General features: G+C 42.2%; 1 protein-coding gene across 3 annotated transcripts in view; it reads left to right on the forward strand.

Annotated features, from left to right (window-relative positions):
- SMARCE1 (SWI/SNF related, matrix associated, actin dependent regulator of chromatin, subfamily e, member 1) overlaps positions 1 to 20,044 on the forward strand; it is a 970,790-nt gene that overhangs the window by 809,233 nt on the left and 141,513 nt on the right. For all 3 annotated transcript variants that reach the window (XM_044055001.1, XM_044055002.1, XM_044055003.1), the window contains one exon: positions 2,579 to 2,659. In XM_044055001.1, the coding sequence (XP_043910936.1) occupies positions 2,579 to 2,659 (81 nt within the window). The remainder of the gene's footprint in view (positions 1 to 2,578; positions 2,660 to 20,044) is intronic.

Here is a 20,044-nt window from a genome sequence, read left to right on the forward strand (position 1 = left end):
TAGTTCACTGCTGTCCAGTCTTCCAGAGCTCTGCTCTCCTGCACTGCTTTTGCAGAAGCTGTCCCACTGAGATGTGAACACGTCTGCGGTATAAAGGGTGTGTCAGCCAATACCATTTTTACATCGATCTTGCTGTGCATTTAGCATTGCTATGTACACACTCTGCTGTGTGTATAGTCCATTCATCAGCCTACTTCTGGAGTGCAAGATAAGACCCCAAAGGGGATTTTTGTCAGCTTTTCTAACTGGTAATTGTTGACCTAGTGAATGTCTAATTTTAATTCCAACCTAGTGAATGTCTGATTTTAATTCCAACTGTAGTATAGAGGAAGTTTAGTCAGTAATTGTGTTCTATGTGGAAAGCACATTCCACACACAGACTTCATTAGTAATTGCCTGTTTTGCATTAGCGGATAGCAAAATATGGATTCCTTTCTTCACTGTGCTGTTTTTATCCCAAGGCATTCACTAACAAAAAAGGTGCGCGTGCCTGGATTTGTGACTCTGTGCTGTCTGCCAAGGACTCTGGATGCCTTCCTTTCTAGAAAAAAACATTCAGACAAAAGTTATAAGCATTGGGAAACTGAGGACATTACAGGACCCCTCGGCATCAGAAGCATGATTTCAGAGGGTATGTGTGGGATTCCCCAGGAATTTTGTTGATGAGCAGATTCCTGGAGTTAGCACTAAGGTCCCAGTCTCCTGCTTGTGTCCTGAGGCCTCAAGGATCAGGATATCTGATTGTCCAGCACAAGGCATCTAAAGCCAAAGAGATGCAGCCTAGTTTACCACAGCATATAAAGCGGTGCCTCAGGCCAGTCTCCTGGGCTTCTATTGATTCTTTAGTCCAGCTAGCTGAAAGCTTTATGTCCTTAAGTCCAAGAGACCCGAGCTGAAGACACACATGGATGACTGGGGGTCCCGTAAAAGTGAAGGGTGTATCAGCACCTGGACAAATTACTCCCCAGATTCTAATGGTGATGAGCTAGCATATATGGGTCAGTTGCCTTCAGCTGAAAACTTTGACACAAGCACAATACTGCTCCACGAGAGAATTTTTCCTTTGGAGATGCCTTTCATAGGATAAAAAACTTTTTTCATTGGGAATCCAGTGAAAACTCTAGATCCCAACAGAGATAATTAGGGGTTCCATTGGTTTGCTGGAACCTAGGTCATTAGTATTTCCTCCAGTGCTAGTTGAGTTGGAAGATGTTTTTCGCAATGTCACTGGAGTCTCACATTGAAATGGTGATGTCACTTATCCTGGCCCTTAAAGCATTCCTCACCACTTTAAAGGCGGGGGAGCTGCAAGTGGAGACAGACACTACCATGGCCATGTGGTACATAAGTAGTGAGGAACTCTCTGTTGATTCTGCAGGTTAACCATGCAAGCTTTGGAAATAGCTGCAGAAGTGGGAATGTCCATGATTGCCACTTAGTACCGAATGTAGTAGTGGACAGGCTAAACAAATTTAAACCCCACAAATGGGTGTTTAAATGAGGATATATTTCTGGATCTGATCAGGAGGTAGGGTGTACTAAATGTAGGCTTGTTTACATCCCATCTGAATAGGCAGCTGAGACAATTTTTGCACAAGCTTAGCAACTCCAGGGTTGCCTTCGCCCAGAATACAACAGTTCAGTTACACTTTTCCTTCCATACCTTTGATTTCCCAGGGTACTGATCAAAATAGAGAAGCCTTTAAGTCAGATGCCTTCTCCCAGAATTGGGTAGTTCAGTTGATGTATGCTTTTCCTCCCATACCTTTGATTGCCATTATACTCTTCATAGTGAAAGAGAAAGGAGAGACAGCAGTAACAACTGCAGGGTCCTGGAAAACTGATGCTTTTTCCCAGTGTTTGACAATTCATTTCATTCATGCTTTTCCTCTTGTGCCTTTATCCCCGAGGTACCAATTAAAGTGAAAGACAAAAGACAAGAAATGACTGTTAAGCTCCTTTATGGCCCAGGCAACGGTCGTTCCCTTTCTTGAACAACCTAGAAAAAAAAACATGGTGTCACTTCAGATGGGCCCAGATATTCAGACTATGTGTTTAAATTGATGGGGGAGGCTAGGAAACCCATCACAAGAAAATGTTGCCTAGAAAACTGGAAGATTCTCGTTTGGTGACACTCCAGGGACCTTGACCCCAGAAAGGTTAGAGTGATATTGGTTCTTGAATATCTCTCAGAACTTTAGATACTGGATGTAGTTTACACCCGTGTCGAAGTACATGCTTCTGCTCTCTCGGCCTTTCTATCCATGTAGCCTCTCGTGTTATATTCATACCTTCAGTTAAGTAATTCTCAAGGGGTTTGTCCATCTCAGGCCACCTCAAAAGTATATTTCTCCACCATGGGGTCTTGACTGTGTCAAATGTACCTAATTTTTTTCTTTTGTCCTGTAAGACTTGGAAGACTAACTGACAGCGGGTTATCTGCAGGCCAGGATGTGCCAAAAAAAGAGGACTGCAGCAGTGAAACTGCTTGACATCTACATTTATGGTAAGTTCCTAACACAGCTGTACAAACGTTTTTCAGATTGATTGTAATACTGAATTTCTATTTATTCCTTAGGGCAGGAATCTCAAACTCATAGCCCTCAGGCTTCAAGTAGCCCTCCGGCCTCAAGTAGTCCTCAGACCAGCATGATTCTAGGTAAGGAAGCTGCTTACGCTACTTTACTCATTGCACTGACTAGCTTTCTTTTTGTTTTAGATACTTTAACCCTTGCCTGAGAGTGCCTAGCCTTCTTGATCATTTGACGTTTGAGACCTGTGCATTTGGTCTATGAGGGCTTTCCTTTTGTACAGTTTGTAGCTGAATTCCATGAGAAGGATTTGTTTCTCATCTTAGCATTTGTAGCAAATATGAACACTTAACTTTCTGTACAGGAGATATTGTTGCAGTAGTAACTTTGGGTTATGTGCTTAATACTGTCATAGGGTCGGGGACTGTTAAGCCATCTGAAGTCATCATAAAGCACAAAAAAAAAATGACTTTGAAGAAGTCTTTGAAGATTGCTTGGTTGGTCGGTGGTCTGTACTGAGACTGTATGGGGAATAAAACAGTGCAGTGATCTAGTTTGAATAGAGAGAGGTACCAGTAGATGAGTAGCAGTCGCGTTGTGTTTTAGGATAAGAGTCATTATGTTGGCGCCTTTACAAAGTGATTCAGGAAGTTTGCTGTGGTACTCATGGAGCATTGAATATATTTGTAGAGGCATAGGTGTTCCAGTTTATGGCTGGGCTAGTTAAGTCTTGCCTAAAGATGGTGTTAAGGTTAGTAGAGGGGGACTCCTAGTTTATTGAGCTGTGGTTCATGTTGGACTCCAAGATAACCCGCACACTGATCAACAGCTTCGTTTAGCTGTCTGGGTGTGAAAAAGAAGCTTTTAGATAAGGTCTAGTAATTCTGCCAGTTTTAGTAAAATTAATTTACTGGCCAGTAAGTACACTGCCTGGTTGCCAGCAAAGAAGTTATTTGGAGGTCTTGAAAGAAAATCAGCTATAAAAGGCGGAGAGAGCACTGGCAGGAGAATCCTGCAGCTGTCCAGCAAAAAGGAGTTCAGGCTTCAGCTTTGGTACAAGAGATGGCTTTCAGAAATTTAGAGGAAAGAATAAATCTAATGTGTTCAGAGCTGTTTAAAACAAATTAAATACTGAAGGAGTATATGAACTCCAGTAGCAAAAGGCTGTTAAAATGCAATAAGCTGTAAGTAGCTATTCAGATGAACTGATAAAACTGCAAAAATCCGAGGATGAAATGGAGAAAAGGTTGGCTGAGTATGCAACTGCTCAAGAAGAGCTGTTTCAAAAATGGTAGAGTTAGAGGACAGATCATGTAGAGAAAACCTGAGATTTTTGGCTGTACTACACAAAACTGTAAGGAAAGCAAAAATAAACAACTGGACTGCTATTTTACAGCAGGATGTGTTAATTGAATGGACGCATTGTGCGTATGCTTCAAACCTGGCCATGCGGAAGTATTCAAAATCTTTATTAGTAGAGATGCAGTCATACCAGCAGAAAGAGTTGATCCTGACAAAACTGGCAGAAGGGCAATATTTTAAAAACTGGTGACAGTATGTTTGTGGAAAATTGTTCACTGTACACTAAGCAGAAGAGAAGCAACTTTATTCTGGCAGTTTGGAAATGTTGAGAGGCAAATGTTGGATTCAAGCTGCTATATCCAATTGTTTTCATAAAATTTATTCTGGAGGATTTAAGTCTTTTTTGATGCAGAACAGGTTAAGGCGGAAATGTAAATGTCTGTCCAAAAAGTAAGCTGTGAAGCAGAATGGGACTGTGCTTCTCATTTTTCTAATAAAGTTGTTTGAGACATGTTGGAACATAGGAAAGGTTTCAGTTGCAAAGAAAAATGCTTCATGAAAAAAGGCACAGGAGTTGACTAGAAAAGTCAGCAGTACGTTGGACATGAATTGGAGTTTGGGATTGGGAGGTGGAGATGAACAAGAAGTTCAGCAACACTAAAATTAGCGAGTAACTGAGATTATAAAACATCAGTCTCATTAGTGAAATATGGCTTTACAAGAAAAGTGGCTGAGAAAGATTGTACTTTTTTGGCTTTTGTTATGCTTGTGGGGGAATGAAAAGCATAAATGATGTATGTGGTAAACTAAACAAATACTTTTTTGTTAGTTTTAAGAAACCTAGGCATTACAGTGTAAAAAGAGAAGAAAGGCTATACTGGATAAAAACATGACTAAGTTGTTATGGCTTTGGCTGTTGGGTTGAGGTATAAAAGTGCACTGACATGTGTAGAGTTGAGATGTTTTAATTTACTTTTGCATAGGTGAAAGTCTGGATTAATGCTATATGGTTTATTGTATTAATTTTTTGTGTAAGTGTGTGGGCTTTAAAGATGGGAGAACACTGTGGACATGATGGATTTTCCTTTGGCAAATGTTCAGTGTGAGTTGAGAGCTCTGCACTTGTGCATTGTTTCCATGGATACATGCCGACCACAGGCAATAAATCTTGAGAGTCCTGGTCATCGTTTGCTGAGAGAAACGTAAATTGAATGGTACAACGGTAAGCAGCTTAGTAAAAAAAAAAAAAAAATAGTCTGAAATTATTGGAAGTGCATAAGAGAGCAGCTTTTCTGGTGCCTACATACTTCAGTGCATTTACTGTAATAGTGTACAAGATAGTCAGTGCACTTTCTGAAAGGTAGAAGTTAATATTTTTGAAAGCATACAAAACTGTTTTTCACATCTGGAAGAGGAATAAAGATAAGACAAGAATAGACAGCAGTTAATGTAAGTAGGATTACAGTCTGTAACATGTTCCTTAGCGTGGATAACCTTAATAGCTTACGTAATGCCTGTGGGTACAGCTGTCTCTTTTGGACACTTGTTCCTATCAGGAGCATTAAACTTTATTATTTGAAGATATACATAGTTTTGTGTTTAAACTTTAATAGGTTCTGGAGGATGTTTTTCTTAAGATTTTCATTAAAACAGTCTTGTAAAATCTAACATAGGTTCAAATAGAGATGATAAAAAGTACATGAAGGATCAGTTTTCCAAACGTTAGTGGGTGTATGTAACACAAAAGTTGGACATGGACAAGCTGTCACATATAATAGGTGGGAATAATAACTTATTTTGGAATGTGGATGGCCTCACATGTATAGACAACAAAGGTAAGAATATTATATTAAGAAAAGCAGAGTGCGAATTGCAATTTTACAGAAAACGCTTTTTGGAAAGAAGTGAACATGTGAACTTTGGTAAAAGGATTTCAGTTTGGATGTCCAGCAGAATGTTGTGTACTAAGGAAAAGGGGAATACTTATAATTGCTAGAGGAGATCCACTAGCAATGGGGGGAGGGGGGCAATGGTAGACTTGTGTTAAAAGGGGCTGCTGGCAAGGGAGGAGGATTATGCTGTCAAAACTGCTGTAATCTAGTTTAAGAAAATTTGGGGTAAAATCTGCTTTCAGCAGAGAATGTTACAGGTGGGGACTGGAACTTCATTTGCAACTGTGAGGATTTAGCTTGGGGGACCTAGAAGAGAAAATATTACTGGGGGGGAGATGAAGAAATTCATGAAAATATTTGGTATCAAAGATGTGAATTCAGTAGTACATATTCCCCAAGGTATGATGACTGTGCTAGACTAGACAAGTTATATTTCACAGGAACATGTGCATTTAATTGAAAGGCTCAACACAAATCCAATAACTATTTCAGATCATGCACCAGTAACAGCTAAGGTAAAATACAGAGTAATGAAGAAAAATGAGACACTGGCACTTCACCATCTACTTGTTAAAGTGTGGAATTTAAGGAGTGGGTAGTAGAAATTATTCAAGCGTTATTAGGGAAAAGAGAAATTTCTTCAAGTTATAGCTAGTGTGGGATGAAATGAAAATGGAGGTTAAAAAGAGTAGAAATGAAAGAAATATGGCTAGGAGACAAATGTTATATACTGCCCATAACTTTTCATCTGTATTGTCTGTTGTCATGCTCCCCCAACCAATGGGGTCTCTGATCTGACTTCAGCCACTTCTGTAGCCTGAGCTCCTCCCCTTACCCATAATCTTCCTATCTAGCAAGAAAATACTCAGATCGAGTTTGCCCTGTCTTCAGTGTACACACTGTAGCAACTGAAAACTGCCAAAATGCAGTAGAAGTCATAACATCCCAGTAAAAACTGCATAAAGGAAGGAGAAGAAAGAGGAAAGAGATGAGCTCGTCAACAATCAGGCAATATAACACTCCCCAGGTCAGATTAGGAGACCAGGAAATAAAAATTTAAGTAGGAAGGGGTTGGGAGGTTGTGGAAGGATAAAAGCAGACAAAACAGATGCGTAGTTATAGTGAGTACATAACTTTTTTGTATCTGATGTCTTTTTGTCTGTTCATCAACCAGTTGGGCAGTCAGCTAGAGAAAAACCCCAGGATGGTCCTCAAGGAAGGATATTCCAGAGCACCAATAGAGGCAAATGCTATTCTCTTTCTAGAGAGAATGTCCAATTTGTAGTGATCGATGAAGGATTGACGTTTGACCAAGTGGCAGCTCCACAAATGTCTTCTGTAGAAGCTGTAGGCCAGAAGAGACGGGATGTGGTCAACAGATCTAATGGAGGTGTTGATGCATTTCCTTGTAGTCAAAAGAAATGCAGTCAGTGAGCCACTTGGCTAAAGTCACCATTGAGACAGATTTGCTCGGTTTGGCTTTGGAAAAGGAAATTAACAGCTGGTATGATTTTTCTGACGTTCTTCATCCTGTGGCTATGGAATCGAAGTTGCCTTTGCACATCTAAAAGGTATCGCATGTGTTCTCCTTTACTGGAAAATTTTTGAAAGAAAACTGGGACGTTGATGGTTGATAACTGTTTCTGAAGACCACCTTAGGTACAAAGGAAAGAGTACTGCAGAGAAGACAACCCTGTTCTTGTGAAAAATTAGCTATGGTGGCTTAGAGACGTCCGTATTGATCCCAACCAGAAGTAGTTTTCCAAGACGAAACATTTCAAGTCTGCCCTGGCAGCTGGTTCAAATGGGGTTTGAGTCCAGGTCTGAAGTAGTATATATAAATCCCAGGACATAGGGTCCTTAAAAGGGTGTCTGAGTAAAAAGGTACGTTTATGAAAAGCTTTACATAATCTTGATGAAGCCAAAGAGAAATGGCTGTCCAATATGAAAACTGGAGATATCCATAAGTTGAATCTTTCCAGTAGAATAACTAGCACCACTGTTAAGTATGGAAACAAGAAAATCTACGATAGCTGGAATGGGTGTTGAAAAGGGGTCTAATTGTCTCTGAACATCCCAAAGGAAGACACTCTTCCACTTACTCTTGCATACCTTTCTAGTAGAACCCTTTTTAATTTCTCCAAATCTTTTGGATTTCTAATACCATGATGGGAATGGACCCCATTCCTAATTCAAAGTACGATTAAAGTTAACAAAATTAGTATTGTTTCACTCTGTGATGTCAGCCAAAAGTGCTCTTCCCAGCACCCGCAATGTGCACAGTAATGACTCCTTCTGTAACTCGTAGGTAGACTTTTTTTTTTTTTTTTTAAATAAGACCCGTTGTTCCTACTACAGTTGGAACTATATTGGTATCCTTCTTCCACATTGCTATCATTTCAGCTTGCAGATCCTGATTTTTTTATAACCTTGCGTCTCTCTGTGTATGTAGGACACTGTAGTCACTGGATGTGGCAATTTCACTGATCAGTGCTGCTCTTGTCTTCTTTTCTTGGACTTTTATAACCAGTTTTCTAGCATCTATCTTTTGAATTGGTGATGGATGATCCCATGTGATGTAGACTTGATCATTTTCTATGATGCTTTGTGGCTCATGTTTCCAGTGCTTCTCAGCCACTTCAAAACCATAATGTTTGCACAGTCCCCAGTGCACCAGTCTTGCCACACTGTTGTGCCTTTCAGTGTACAGGCCCTCTGTCATTAGTATGCCACAAACAGCAAGGAGGTGTGCGACTTTTTCCATTTCGGTTATACAAAACCTGCATTTATCTGTTTCTCCCACATGTTCAGTGGACTTTGTAAACCAGAGTAGACCACTGTCTTGGGCTGCCAATATTAACCTTTCGTCTTTGGTTTGAATTTACCTCTCCTTAACAATTCCTGCGTTCATTCCTGATCATCATGAGGTTCTTCCAGAAGATGTCCTTCAAGAATGCAACTGCAGTCATAACATGTGGGTTGTCCTGCCTCAGGCAGCCCTCGGTCGGCCGGATTCCAAAGTCTGGGTCCGACGTCGGCTGATGTCGCATTTCTCTCCGACGTCAGAGCGGCTGGAGTACATAAGCATCAGCCGACGCCATTTTCTCCAGTCTTTCTTGCCGCGGTGCCCAAGCAGAAGCAGTTCGCAAGTGCCGGTCGGTCAGCTCCTGTATTCTACGATACCGAAGTCATCAAAAAAGCTAAGTACCCCGTTGGGGACTTTTTCTTGCCTCAGCCGATGTCAGAAATTACTGAAAAAGTTAACAATTGTCTTTTTTTGTGGTAAACAAATACCTCATAAGGATTTCCACTCCTACTGCCTCCCTTGCCTGGGCCCAGACCACGACGTCTCGGCCTGTGTAGCCTGTGCTCGCTTCAACAAGCGCACTCTCAGGCGCCGGGCGGAGTTCGCTGAAGATTTTTTCGGCGATAAATTTGCCTACACCATGCCGTCGGATCTTCCGACATCGCAAACTCCCAAAAAGCGAAAAGACTGGGACCGACATCCTCGGCCGCGTCTACCACCGACTCCACGCCTAAACCTAGCGCGAGTGCTCCGGTTCCCTCTGAGACTGTCTCTCCACCGCTCCGAACCGAAGACACCGCATTACCGACGACTCCGATTCCAGACATTACTCCGCCAGTTATAGACTTTCCTCCGGATACCGAAACCGAGGAAATGCCCGAGACTATTGCTGTAGACAAGGTCACTCCTGCACGTGGAGCTGCCAGGCCTCCTATGGCCATGTCTATTAAAGCCTACACTAGGGCTAAGGCAGCCAGCAAAACAAAGCATATTACTTCTAAATCCTTACCTCAGCCGACTCCGGAGACACAAATTATGTCCATGGCTGCTGATTTAATTTCCATGATTAGAGGTTCACAGGCCCATCCTGAGAGAGCATCCCAGCCTCCTCCTGATAAAAGGGCCCGGGTTGAACCCTCTGACCCTACTCCTTCAGATGAAGACTCTGAGGGCTCTGTCCACTCTGATAGCCAGGAAGAGCTCTTCCAGACCTATGAGGACTCGGATGCAGAAGATTCCATCCCTTCGCCTCCCTCCTGAGGATATTTCTTTTGGGGAAGTTCTGCACACCATGAGGGAACATTTCAAGTGGCAGGGTCAGGAATATTCTGATTCTAGGAAACGCCTTAGGACTTTCCTTAAGAAGCCTCAGCACAGGCCCTTAGCTATTCCTCCTGTACTTGATGTTCTGGATGATTTGTATTCTGACTCTAGTGCTACCCCTGATTCTCTTCCTCCTGCTCCAGCCAAGCCAGACAGGGTCCCAGAAACTCATTCCCATTTATTCAGGGCCCATACTGCTGATTTGGAAACTATTTCACAGGGGCCCAAAGGAGTTTCAGCCTCCACCTCAAAAAAATCCTTTGCCCTCCAACAGGGAAGCAAGGTCATTAGAGAGATGGGGCAAAAAGGTTTACACATCCACTACCTTATCTATGAGAGCTTTAAATTGCCTTTTTCATATGTTACAATATCAGGATTATCTCTTAGAAGATTTACAAAAAACATTAGCTTCTCCTGATCCTTTAGACAGGAAGACTTTGCAGGAAGCTGTACATAACACTCAGCAAGTAAGCAATCACTTCCTGCAGTGTGGATATGATGCACTGGAAGCTTCATGTAGGGCAGCTATGACAGGGGCAGTGATTCGTAGACATGCTTGGTTAAAAGATCAACCTCTACCAGATCATGTAAAAGCAAAACTTCTGGATGCACCTTTGGAAAAGAACAAGCTTTTTGGTGCAAATGCTAAGGATGTGTTAAAGACCATCGAAGAAAAAGCAAAATCAGTTCAGACTGTGAAAGATTTCCTCCAGGTTCAACCCCCCAGATTCAGTAGGAACTGGCCTTCAAAAAACTGGTCCTTTCCTAACCCAGAAAAGTTTCAAAGAGGTAAGAACAGACGTGGCCGAGGAAGAGGCCAATACAGAGGTCCTTACAGGGGACGACAATGGCAGCCAGGAAACCAAAGAAGTGACGCAGGGGTTTCACCTGCCCAACAACCACAAACTCAATGACTTTCCTCTACTACCGCCTACCAGGGAACAACTAGAAGCTCCCTTGGGCGGGAAATTATCTCTGTTTGCAGAAAACTGGCACAGACTGACAAAGGACAAATGGATTTTGGACATTATAGACAGAGGGTACAGGTTTCATTTCATACCTTACCAAGAAAACAAGCCATGCCAAACCTACCACAAAATCAAAGGGCAGAGGCTATCAAGCAAATCACTCTGCTGACTCGAATGAAAGCAATAGAAAGAGTTCCACAACAAGAACAAGAACAGGGGTTTTACTCAAGACTGTTCCTTGTTCCAAGAAAAGAATCTCAATGGAGACCAATACTGGACTTGTCCGCATTAAACACCTTTCTCATAGTACCAAAGTTCAAAATGCTGACTCTACAGCAACTCCTTCCCATGCTGGGCAAGGAGTCGTGGCTGATTACTGTGGACCTCAAGGAGGCATACCTGCATGTCCCTATCAGACACAGCTGCAGAAGATACCTCAGATTTCTTGCAGGGCCAGAGCATTATCAATTCTCAGCATTGCCATTTGGCTTATCTACTGCGCCCAGAGTATTTACAAAATGCCTGGCTTCAGTAATTGCTCATTGCAGGCTCCAGGGTATACAAATTTACCCGTACCTGCGACTGCCTCATTCAAGCGGACGAAAAATTGATGTTGACAAAAAACCTGGATTATGTCATACGATTACTTCAAGCTCTGGGATACACAGTCAACTTCCAAAAGTCAAGACTGCAGCCATCCCAACAAATAATCTTCTTAGGAGCCAAACTAGACACAGCCTCTCAGATGGCTTACCTGACAGAAGACAAGCAAGAGAAGTTAACTCATTACTTCAAAGGTTTAGCAAAACTCACCCAGATGACTGCAAGGAGATTCCTACAGGCCCTGGGTTACATGGCATCCTGCATTCTACTGGTTCCATTAGCAAAACTACACATGAGAAAGCTTCAATGGTACCTAAAAAGCATTTGGTCTCAACACAGCAACAACTTGGAGACGATCATACTACTCATTCCATGCCTACAAAAGGAATTCCTATGGTGGGCCTCGGTGAGCCAGGAAAACACAGGTATGTCATTCAAAAAACCACAGATAACACAGACCATGACTACAGACGCCTCAGACCTTGGATGGGGGGTGCACATGGAAGGCATGTGTATACAAGGACAATGGTCTCCAAAGGAAACACATCTGCATATAAACCAAAAGGAAATGCTGGCAGTAATGCATGCCATCGAGGCTTTTCAACACCAACTCCAGCAAGGCCATTTAATGATACGGACAGACAACACCACTGTGATGTGGTACATAAACAAGCAGGGGGGCACTCAATCTTACCCCCTTTGCAGACTGACAATGCAGCTTTGGGAGAAATCACTGAGCCTAAACATCCAGTTACAATCCCAGTTTGTTCCAGGAAAAGACAATGTGTTGGCGGACAGCCTAAGTAGGAACTTCACAGATCCACACGAGTGGAGGTTACATCCGAAGGCCTTCAGACAACTCACTTCGACATGGGGCAAGTCAGAAGTGGACCTATTTGCCTCTCACCTTAATCATCTGCTACCAAAATTTTGCACAAGGACATACCATCCAAAAGCTTGGAAAATAGATGGCCTCTCATTCAACTGGAACTCCCTAGCAATCTATGCATTCCCACCTCTGCCACCGATGACCTCAGTATTACTAAAGATCAAAGCAGAGAAGCCCAAGGGAATCATAATAGCTCCGGATTGGCCAAGACAACACTGGTACCCACTACTACGGAGCATATGTCATACCAGGAGGTGGGCCCTCCCTCAGTGGCCTCTACTTTTGACTCAGCACAATTTCGAAACACTACATCCAAACCTTCAGACACTGCAGCTAACAGCCTGGGAGATCCCATGAATAATTTCAGCTTATCTCTCTCTCCAAGGAAGTTCAGCAGATACTAACAGAGGCTCGAAGACCATCCACCAGAAAGGTTTACTTAGCAAAGTGGAAAAGATTCAGCAATTGGGATACCAGCAAGGGACATGATGCATCATTACTGAACATCCCACTTATCTTGGAATATTTGGCAGATATGTTAAAGAACGGCCTCTCATATTCTTCCATAAAGATACATGCATCTGCTATTTCAGCTAGATACAACACTGAGCCTCCTGTTTTCTCTCACCCCTTACTAAGACAATTCCTCGGGGAATCAAGAATATTAAGCCACCAAGAAAGGCCCCAGTGCCAGCCTGGGACCTCAATTTTGTCTTAGAAAAACTGACTCTACCTCCTTTTGAGCCAGCAGCTTCAGTGGACTTGCAATTTCTCTCATGGAAGACAGCTTTCCTGTTGGCAATTACCTCAGCAAGAAGGGTTTCGAGCTACAGGCCCTAATGGCAATACCACCCTTTATTATTTTCCACAGAGACAGGGTTTCATTAAGGACCAACCCTACTTTTATGCCAAAGGTGGTATCTAGGGTTTCTCTAAATCAAGCCATTCACCTGCCTGCCTTCTTCCCCAATCCTGAGAATAAGGGGGAAAGACTTTTGCATACCTTGGACATTCACAGACAACTTTGATACTACCTGGACAGAACCAAGGCCAGTAGGAAGTCTGAACAACTTTTTGTAGCTTACGCCCCTGCAGTCCAAGGAAAAGCAATTTCAAAACAGACTATTTCTAAATGGATTGGACATTGCATCAGATTCTGTTATTCCTTTCATGGAAAGACTGTTCCAGCCAATGTCAGACCACATTCCACCAGAGCTACAGCCACCTCTACAGCTTTTTTAAGAGGGGTGCCTACCAAGGACATTCTAGAAGCTGCTACATGGAGCTCCGTGCATACATTCTCCAAACACTACAATCTCCCTCTATATTCCAGATCCAGAGCAGGCTTTGCTTCGGCAGTCCTGCAGGGTTTGATTGCCACACCATCTCTTTCCTAGTGCATACCTCCTCCCCCAGCTAAGCTATGGTATTCTACCCACATGTTATGACTGCAGTTGCATTCTTGAAGGACATAGTACAGTTTTGTACCTACCATAAATGTAGATGTCCGATAGACATGCAACTGCAGTCGGATTTTCCCTCCCTCCATACCCCTCTATGCCTAGGGTCCTCTCCTATCCCTGTTACACTTAGCTGGGGATATCTGTTATGGTGTATTTGTTTTATTGCTCATTTATTTGTTTGGAATCCTGTTTTTGTCTTCCAATTTGATTACAGCCTTCCTTGGAGGGCACCTGGCATCTGGGGCAAGAAACACTGAAGAAAATGGCGTCGGCTGATGCTTATGTACTCCAGCCGCTCTGACGTCGGAGAGAAATGCGACATCAGCCGACGTCGGACCCAGACTTTGGAATCCGGCCGACCAAGGGCTGCCTGAGGCAGGACAACCCACATGTTATGACTGCAGTTGCATGTCTATCGGACATCTACATTAATGGTAGGTACAAAACTGTACTTTTTCTATACTTGCCACTGTATTTATGATTTTTCCACATTTCTTGCCTTTTCATCTGATTCTTCACTTTATATTCTTGTTTTAATATCTAATCTATCCAACACATTTTGGGGCCAATCAATCACTCCAAAACTGTAAGGTTAGGACAGGCAGAGCAAATCGGTTTATAGCTTGGATTTTGTTCCTAGACATCAGCGCTGTTTTCAGGATTAATTTGTCTTCTAAAGTACTCCTTACTAAGTTTTATATGTATTTGTTCATGTTTTATTGCTGATCCTTCATCAATTCCCAAGTATTTATACACTCCCTCTTGCTCAAGTTCTTTTATATCACATTCTTGTCCCAGACTGATCCTGGTGCTGCAGCTTTCCTGCTTTAAAGGTTGCTTTTGCACATTTATCAAGACCAAATGACATTCTAATATCATCTGAAAAAGTTTTAACCTGCAGCTGTGCTTTCTGTTGCTCGTTTGAGCTGTACAGTTTTAGATCTCGACAAAGAGAAGATAAGTCTTTAGACTTTGTTGTTTTCTAGAAGCCACATTATAGCCATGGCCTAAGCTGTTAAGTAGATGGCTTAATGGGTTAAGGGCAAGGCAGAATAGTGACAGTGATAGAGTGTCGCCCTGGAATATCCCCCTTTGAATTTTTATCCCTGGGATAGTAATTTGTCCTTTAGCATGATTTAATTGCAAAGTAGTCTGCCATTGTTTCATGGTCACTGTAACATAGTCAGTCAGTGTACGATGTTTCTTATACATTTTTAAGTACACTCTTATCCATAAACGTGGGCTACTATCAAATTGTTTTTTTGTAGTCAATCCATGCCTTACTTAGAGTCTTCCCCTTTTTACAGTTCTCCACTATGACTTTATTTAACATCAGATGATCCTTTGTTCCATATGACTTTTTATTGCCTTTTTGTTCTACTGACATAATTGAATTTTCTTCTAAATGACTATAAACTCTGTCGGCATCAATTCCTGTGTATAGTTTATATGTAGTCTGTAGGCAAGTTATTGGTCTGTCATTTTTGGGGTAGCTTGCAGGTTCATTCTTAAGTAGGAGCATTGTTTTACTTGTTGTTAGCCAGGTTGGTTTCTGTTCGGGATCTACATATAAATAATAATAAATAGTTCTTACTTATGGATGTCTTCGTGCAAAGATGTTAAATACTTTTAACCAAAAGTTAGGTACTGCATCTGGGCCTCATGTTTTCCAGTTTGTTTCAATCTGTCTGGCTGTTACTTCATCCCATTTCATCTCTTGCACCTTTAAACTTATTTTTTTATTTTATCCATTTAGCATCTTTACTGTGTTCCACAGAATCTTCATAAATACTTCTCCAAAATGTATCTATTTCTTCTTTTTTGGCGGTATTTATTGCTTTTACCTTATTTCCCAATTCTCTGTGAAACTTATTTGGGTCATCACTGCATTGCTTATTTTGTACTTTTCCTTTGTATTTATCTGTTTGTCTTCTAAGTTTGTGTCTGCGCTGTAATTTTTAGTTTATTTACAATAGTGCATGATAGACCCTGGTCTGTTGTAATACTGCTCACTGCTTTTATCACGTCTGTCTTTCTTAGTATTTTTGTTGAGCTTCTATTTTCTTCTGACAGTGACACTTCTTGTCTGAATTGCTTTATAGTTTTCTCTATTCGATACTCCCTTAATGGTATTCAATTTCTCCCCTTTCCTTCTGTTATGTCGCATGGATATCACAATAATATATCCTGTTTACTTCTGTTATATCGCATGGATCTCTGTGGACAGTCCTAATTACCGTGTTCATTTGTTTTATCAGACTTCTGACTTTTGGGATTTTATTGACCTGCCATCTGATTTTAATGCATCTATCTTTGTCCATTGAATCAAGCAAGTCTTCATTTCATTTTCTTCCAGACTAAGAGCACATCCTTTGTTTTTCACTTCCTGCAGGCATTCTATAGAAAGTTCTATAGCATCTTCCTGCAGTACCTTATCTTCAATTTCATCCTGTGCCATCCATTGCTCTGTTATCTTGGACCTCACTGGCCTGTCACTCCTCAACATGGACTGCATCAGAGTTTCCACAGTCTCCTATTCCTTCCCTTGCTGTCTAGCTTTAATTGAACGTTTGTACTGGTTTCCTGTGGAAGGCTCCAAAATATCTTGATATGGCACCCGACCAATTGCTTCCTTTTTCACTGGTTTCCCCTTAATTTGTATATCCATTACTCTAGCCTGTTGTGGTGCTTTCTGCATTAGATTTTCTACACTGAATACTTCACTTTGCAGGTGCTCCATAACTTCAATTTCTGTTACTTTAACTTCTCCATTACTGATCTCCTTTTTTACTTTCCACTTTGTCTTCTTATTTTTTGTATTGTAAGATTTTCCATATCCAGATTCCTTTGCCTGTATTTCTCTCCAAATATCTTCTATGCTGCTCTTTTTGTATTGGTTAGTTTTGCTTTCTCCTTGGCATAAGTATTACACCATATTAAATCTCTTTTTCTTTCCCGTGTCCATATTCCTTCTTCAGATGTCTCCTAATTTTCCTGCTTCTTACTTTGCGGACTCACTGATAGAGGATATGAGGATGTTTGACTAGTGATGAAAACATGACTGTCTAGCTATCATTGGAAGTGGAGAAACTATGTGGTCAACTTGAGGGTCTGAATGTCTGGGTGAGTTATTCCTGATGGGTGAGAAATGAGATCCTGGTTTAGATCCAACACACAAGGATTGTGCACCTGATATTTTTAGTCCCTTTATTTTTATGTACATGTCGGGCATATTTTTTTTTTTCAACTAGAAAAGTTGTGGATAGTAATAAAGAGTTGAAGAATTTTATCTGGGAGAGGATAATGGCAAGGGTTAAGTGGGATAAGTTGATCCTTTCAGTAGAACAAGCTGGTTTAGGATTACCTGATTTGAAGGCATATTTTAGAGCTACACAGGTGAGGCTCATATATATGTGTATACACACACACATACGTGTGCGTGTGTGTGTGTGCGTGCGTGTGTGCGTGCGTGTGTGTGTGCGTGTGTGTGTGCGTGTGTGTGTGCGTGTGTGTGTGCGCGCGCGTGTGTGTGTGTGCGCGCGTGTGTGTGCCTGGGAGTGGGATTCGGGAAATGAGTGAGATTTTGTATGCAGATCCTTAAGGAGAACAACAGCCATACAGAATATTGTATTCATACACTAGCAGTAAGCATTCTAAGAACTAATCCAGCAAGAAACGAAGAAAGTAGATTTTGTTGATGGGGATTACTGTAATTATGGGTACACAAGAGGGGACTGGAATTTACTGGAGAAAACTAGCAAGGGAATCAAGGTATTGAAAGCAAGTGACTAGAGAGGGAAGGGCAATAGAATGGGAAGAGTCCAAGAAAATGTTTGGGCTGCAGGCTAGAGACTGCCTTCCCTATCAGGGATTAATATCTGGGTACAGGCAAAAAGAAAGAGAGGGGAATCCTAAGTGAAAGACCTGTTGTGGTTGAGTTTTTGTATAAATCTAGAACAGAAGCTGCTGTTAAAAAAGGGATGATTAGTAAGACATATAAAATATTGCACAATAGCTGTAGGAATCAATCAGAAGAGGTTAGAAAAGATTGGGAAAATGGATTGGATGAGCAATTTGCAGTGAAGCAATGGGAGGACATATGTATTGCTCTCAAGTATGCAGCAAAGTCTAGAAGATTTAGGTATTTTGCTTAGAAGTGTTTGCAGTAAATATTTTTATACTTCAAGCAGACTACAAAGAATTTTTCTTCTGGTAGATGTCAAATGTTGGAGGTGTGATAGTGAAGTAAGAGGCAACTGGGAACATATGATGTAGTGTTGTCAATCTCGCCTTTTTTCTCACTGATGGGTCAGAGACGATGTTTCAGATCCATCTCTGCCTTTCCAAAAGCTCAAGGTCTATAGCAAAACTGGTGGGTATCCTTCCCTACCCATAATGCAGTTCCCCAACTTCCTCAGATCTCATTTACCTCACTGTGAGAAGGATCTTGTAGCAAGGGGTGGGCTAATTTTTCTATTATTACTATCTTAATCCCTTTAGTTATTAATTTATCATTATCTTTGTTCTTTTCCTTTTCTTCCCTTAATTAGTGTAACCTTTTCTCTGTTAGTTTCCCCTTTCTGTTACCATCTGCTTAAGTTAGAGAACATCTAACTTGCACCCATTTAAGTTAATGAAGTTTCTTTCCCTTTCCCTTCTTTTTAATCTCTCAGTATTTTAATGTGTTAGTGGTGTTTGTTAGTTATTTCTTCCTCCCTGTTACTTGTTAACATCCGATGTGATAGTGTTCAATCTCGCCGTTTGTTCTTACACATGGGTTCGGAGCCGATCCTCGGCTCCTTGTCGGCCGCTTGCAAGCTCTGCATCGAGAAGAAGCTCGAGACAATCTAATACCCACAATCCCCCTCTACCTTTACCTCAGATCTAGTTTGCCGCTGCTGCGTTCGCATCGCTGGGAGCTAGCTCGAGCATCTTAAGTTAAGATATAACTTATTTTGTTATATTTTATTGAATAATTTGTTCTCTTTGATAACAGAAAAGGATTAGTTGATATACTGAGTGTATGTGTGTTTGAGTAGGTAAATTCTCGGTACCGTTAATTTTATTAATCGGTTAGAGTTTTTCGGGGCCTACCAACCCTTCTTAATTTGAACCGGACTTCACATTTAAATCGGATTTGACACTTTTTCACCGGATTTGACTACTATACTGGACTTGACTCTTACTTGTATAATGTCTGATAAAGTAAAATCAGGTTTTAAGCGTTGTCAGTGTGGCCAAAAAATGTCAGTGACTGACAACCATAGTTCCTGCGTCTACTGCCTTGGCCCTCTCCACTTACAAGAGGACTGTTCTATCTGTCACTCTTTTAGTGGGAGGGTCATGACAGATAGGCGCAGGAAACTCATGGACAGAGGTTTATTAAAACCTTCTTTTCAGGAGGCTCTGGATGCTTCTGACCAGGCATCGAAATCCTCGAAGGAATCGAAGACCTCGGAGCCCAAGTCATCGGCTCCGAGCTCTTCGGGTAAAGTTAGATCACCGGTTCCACAGACTTCGGGGCCGAGTGTTCAACTGGTGTCGGTTCCTGAGCCTCGAGTCTTGGAACCGGTGATGGAGCTCCCTCCTTCGACCTTATTGAGGTCGGCTCCGTCTTCGGTTCCTTCGACCCGTTCTTCCAAACTCTCCGATGTCGATGTGGATCGTGTGGTGCAGAAGTTATTGAAGCATTCGGCCCTGTCCAAACTTATTTCAGTTTCCACCCAGTTGGTGTCGAAACTTGAAGGCCTCCCAGTGTCTCCATCCATTCCTCCTCCGAGACCTGTTCAGTCTTTGGAGCCGGAAGAGGTTGATCTTCTGATTGTGGAGCCCTCGGGTCCAGAACCGTCCTTTTCTCGGTCTGTTCCTCTCACCTCGACTCCGTCGGACCCGATACCGGAGTCTCGGAGCCGAAGATCTGTCCTTGGTTCCGGGGCCGAGAGTCGAACCGACGTTTCGGTTCCGACTCTTCCCTCGGGGCCTCGGCGCGGATCGATTCGGCTCCGTCCTCGGGGTCGATGCCTTCGGTGCCTGTTTCGGGGATTCTTCCCATTTCTTCGGAACCAGGAGATTCTTCGATTCGGGACCCGGGGGCGTTCGACCTAATGAGGAAGGTGTTGTCTACCCAGACAACCACATCAGTGGAAGCAACCTCTCCTCCCCATAAAGGGCTGTTATCCTCCTCTGCACCCACGGCCACATCCAAGCGTCGAGCACCAGTGTCTCAGCCACCCCTGGAGGTGCCCCTCTTCCTCGGAGGCTTCTTTG

The sequence above is a fragment of the Protopterus annectens genome, chromosome 13.part0 (assembly GCF_019279795.1).
Source record: "Protopterus annectens isolate FY-2018-M chromosome 13.part0, PAN1.0, whole genome shotgun sequence".
NCBI classification, from domain to species: domain Eukaryota; kingdom Metazoa; phylum Chordata; order Ceratodontiformes; family Protopteridae; genus Protopterus; species Protopterus annectens.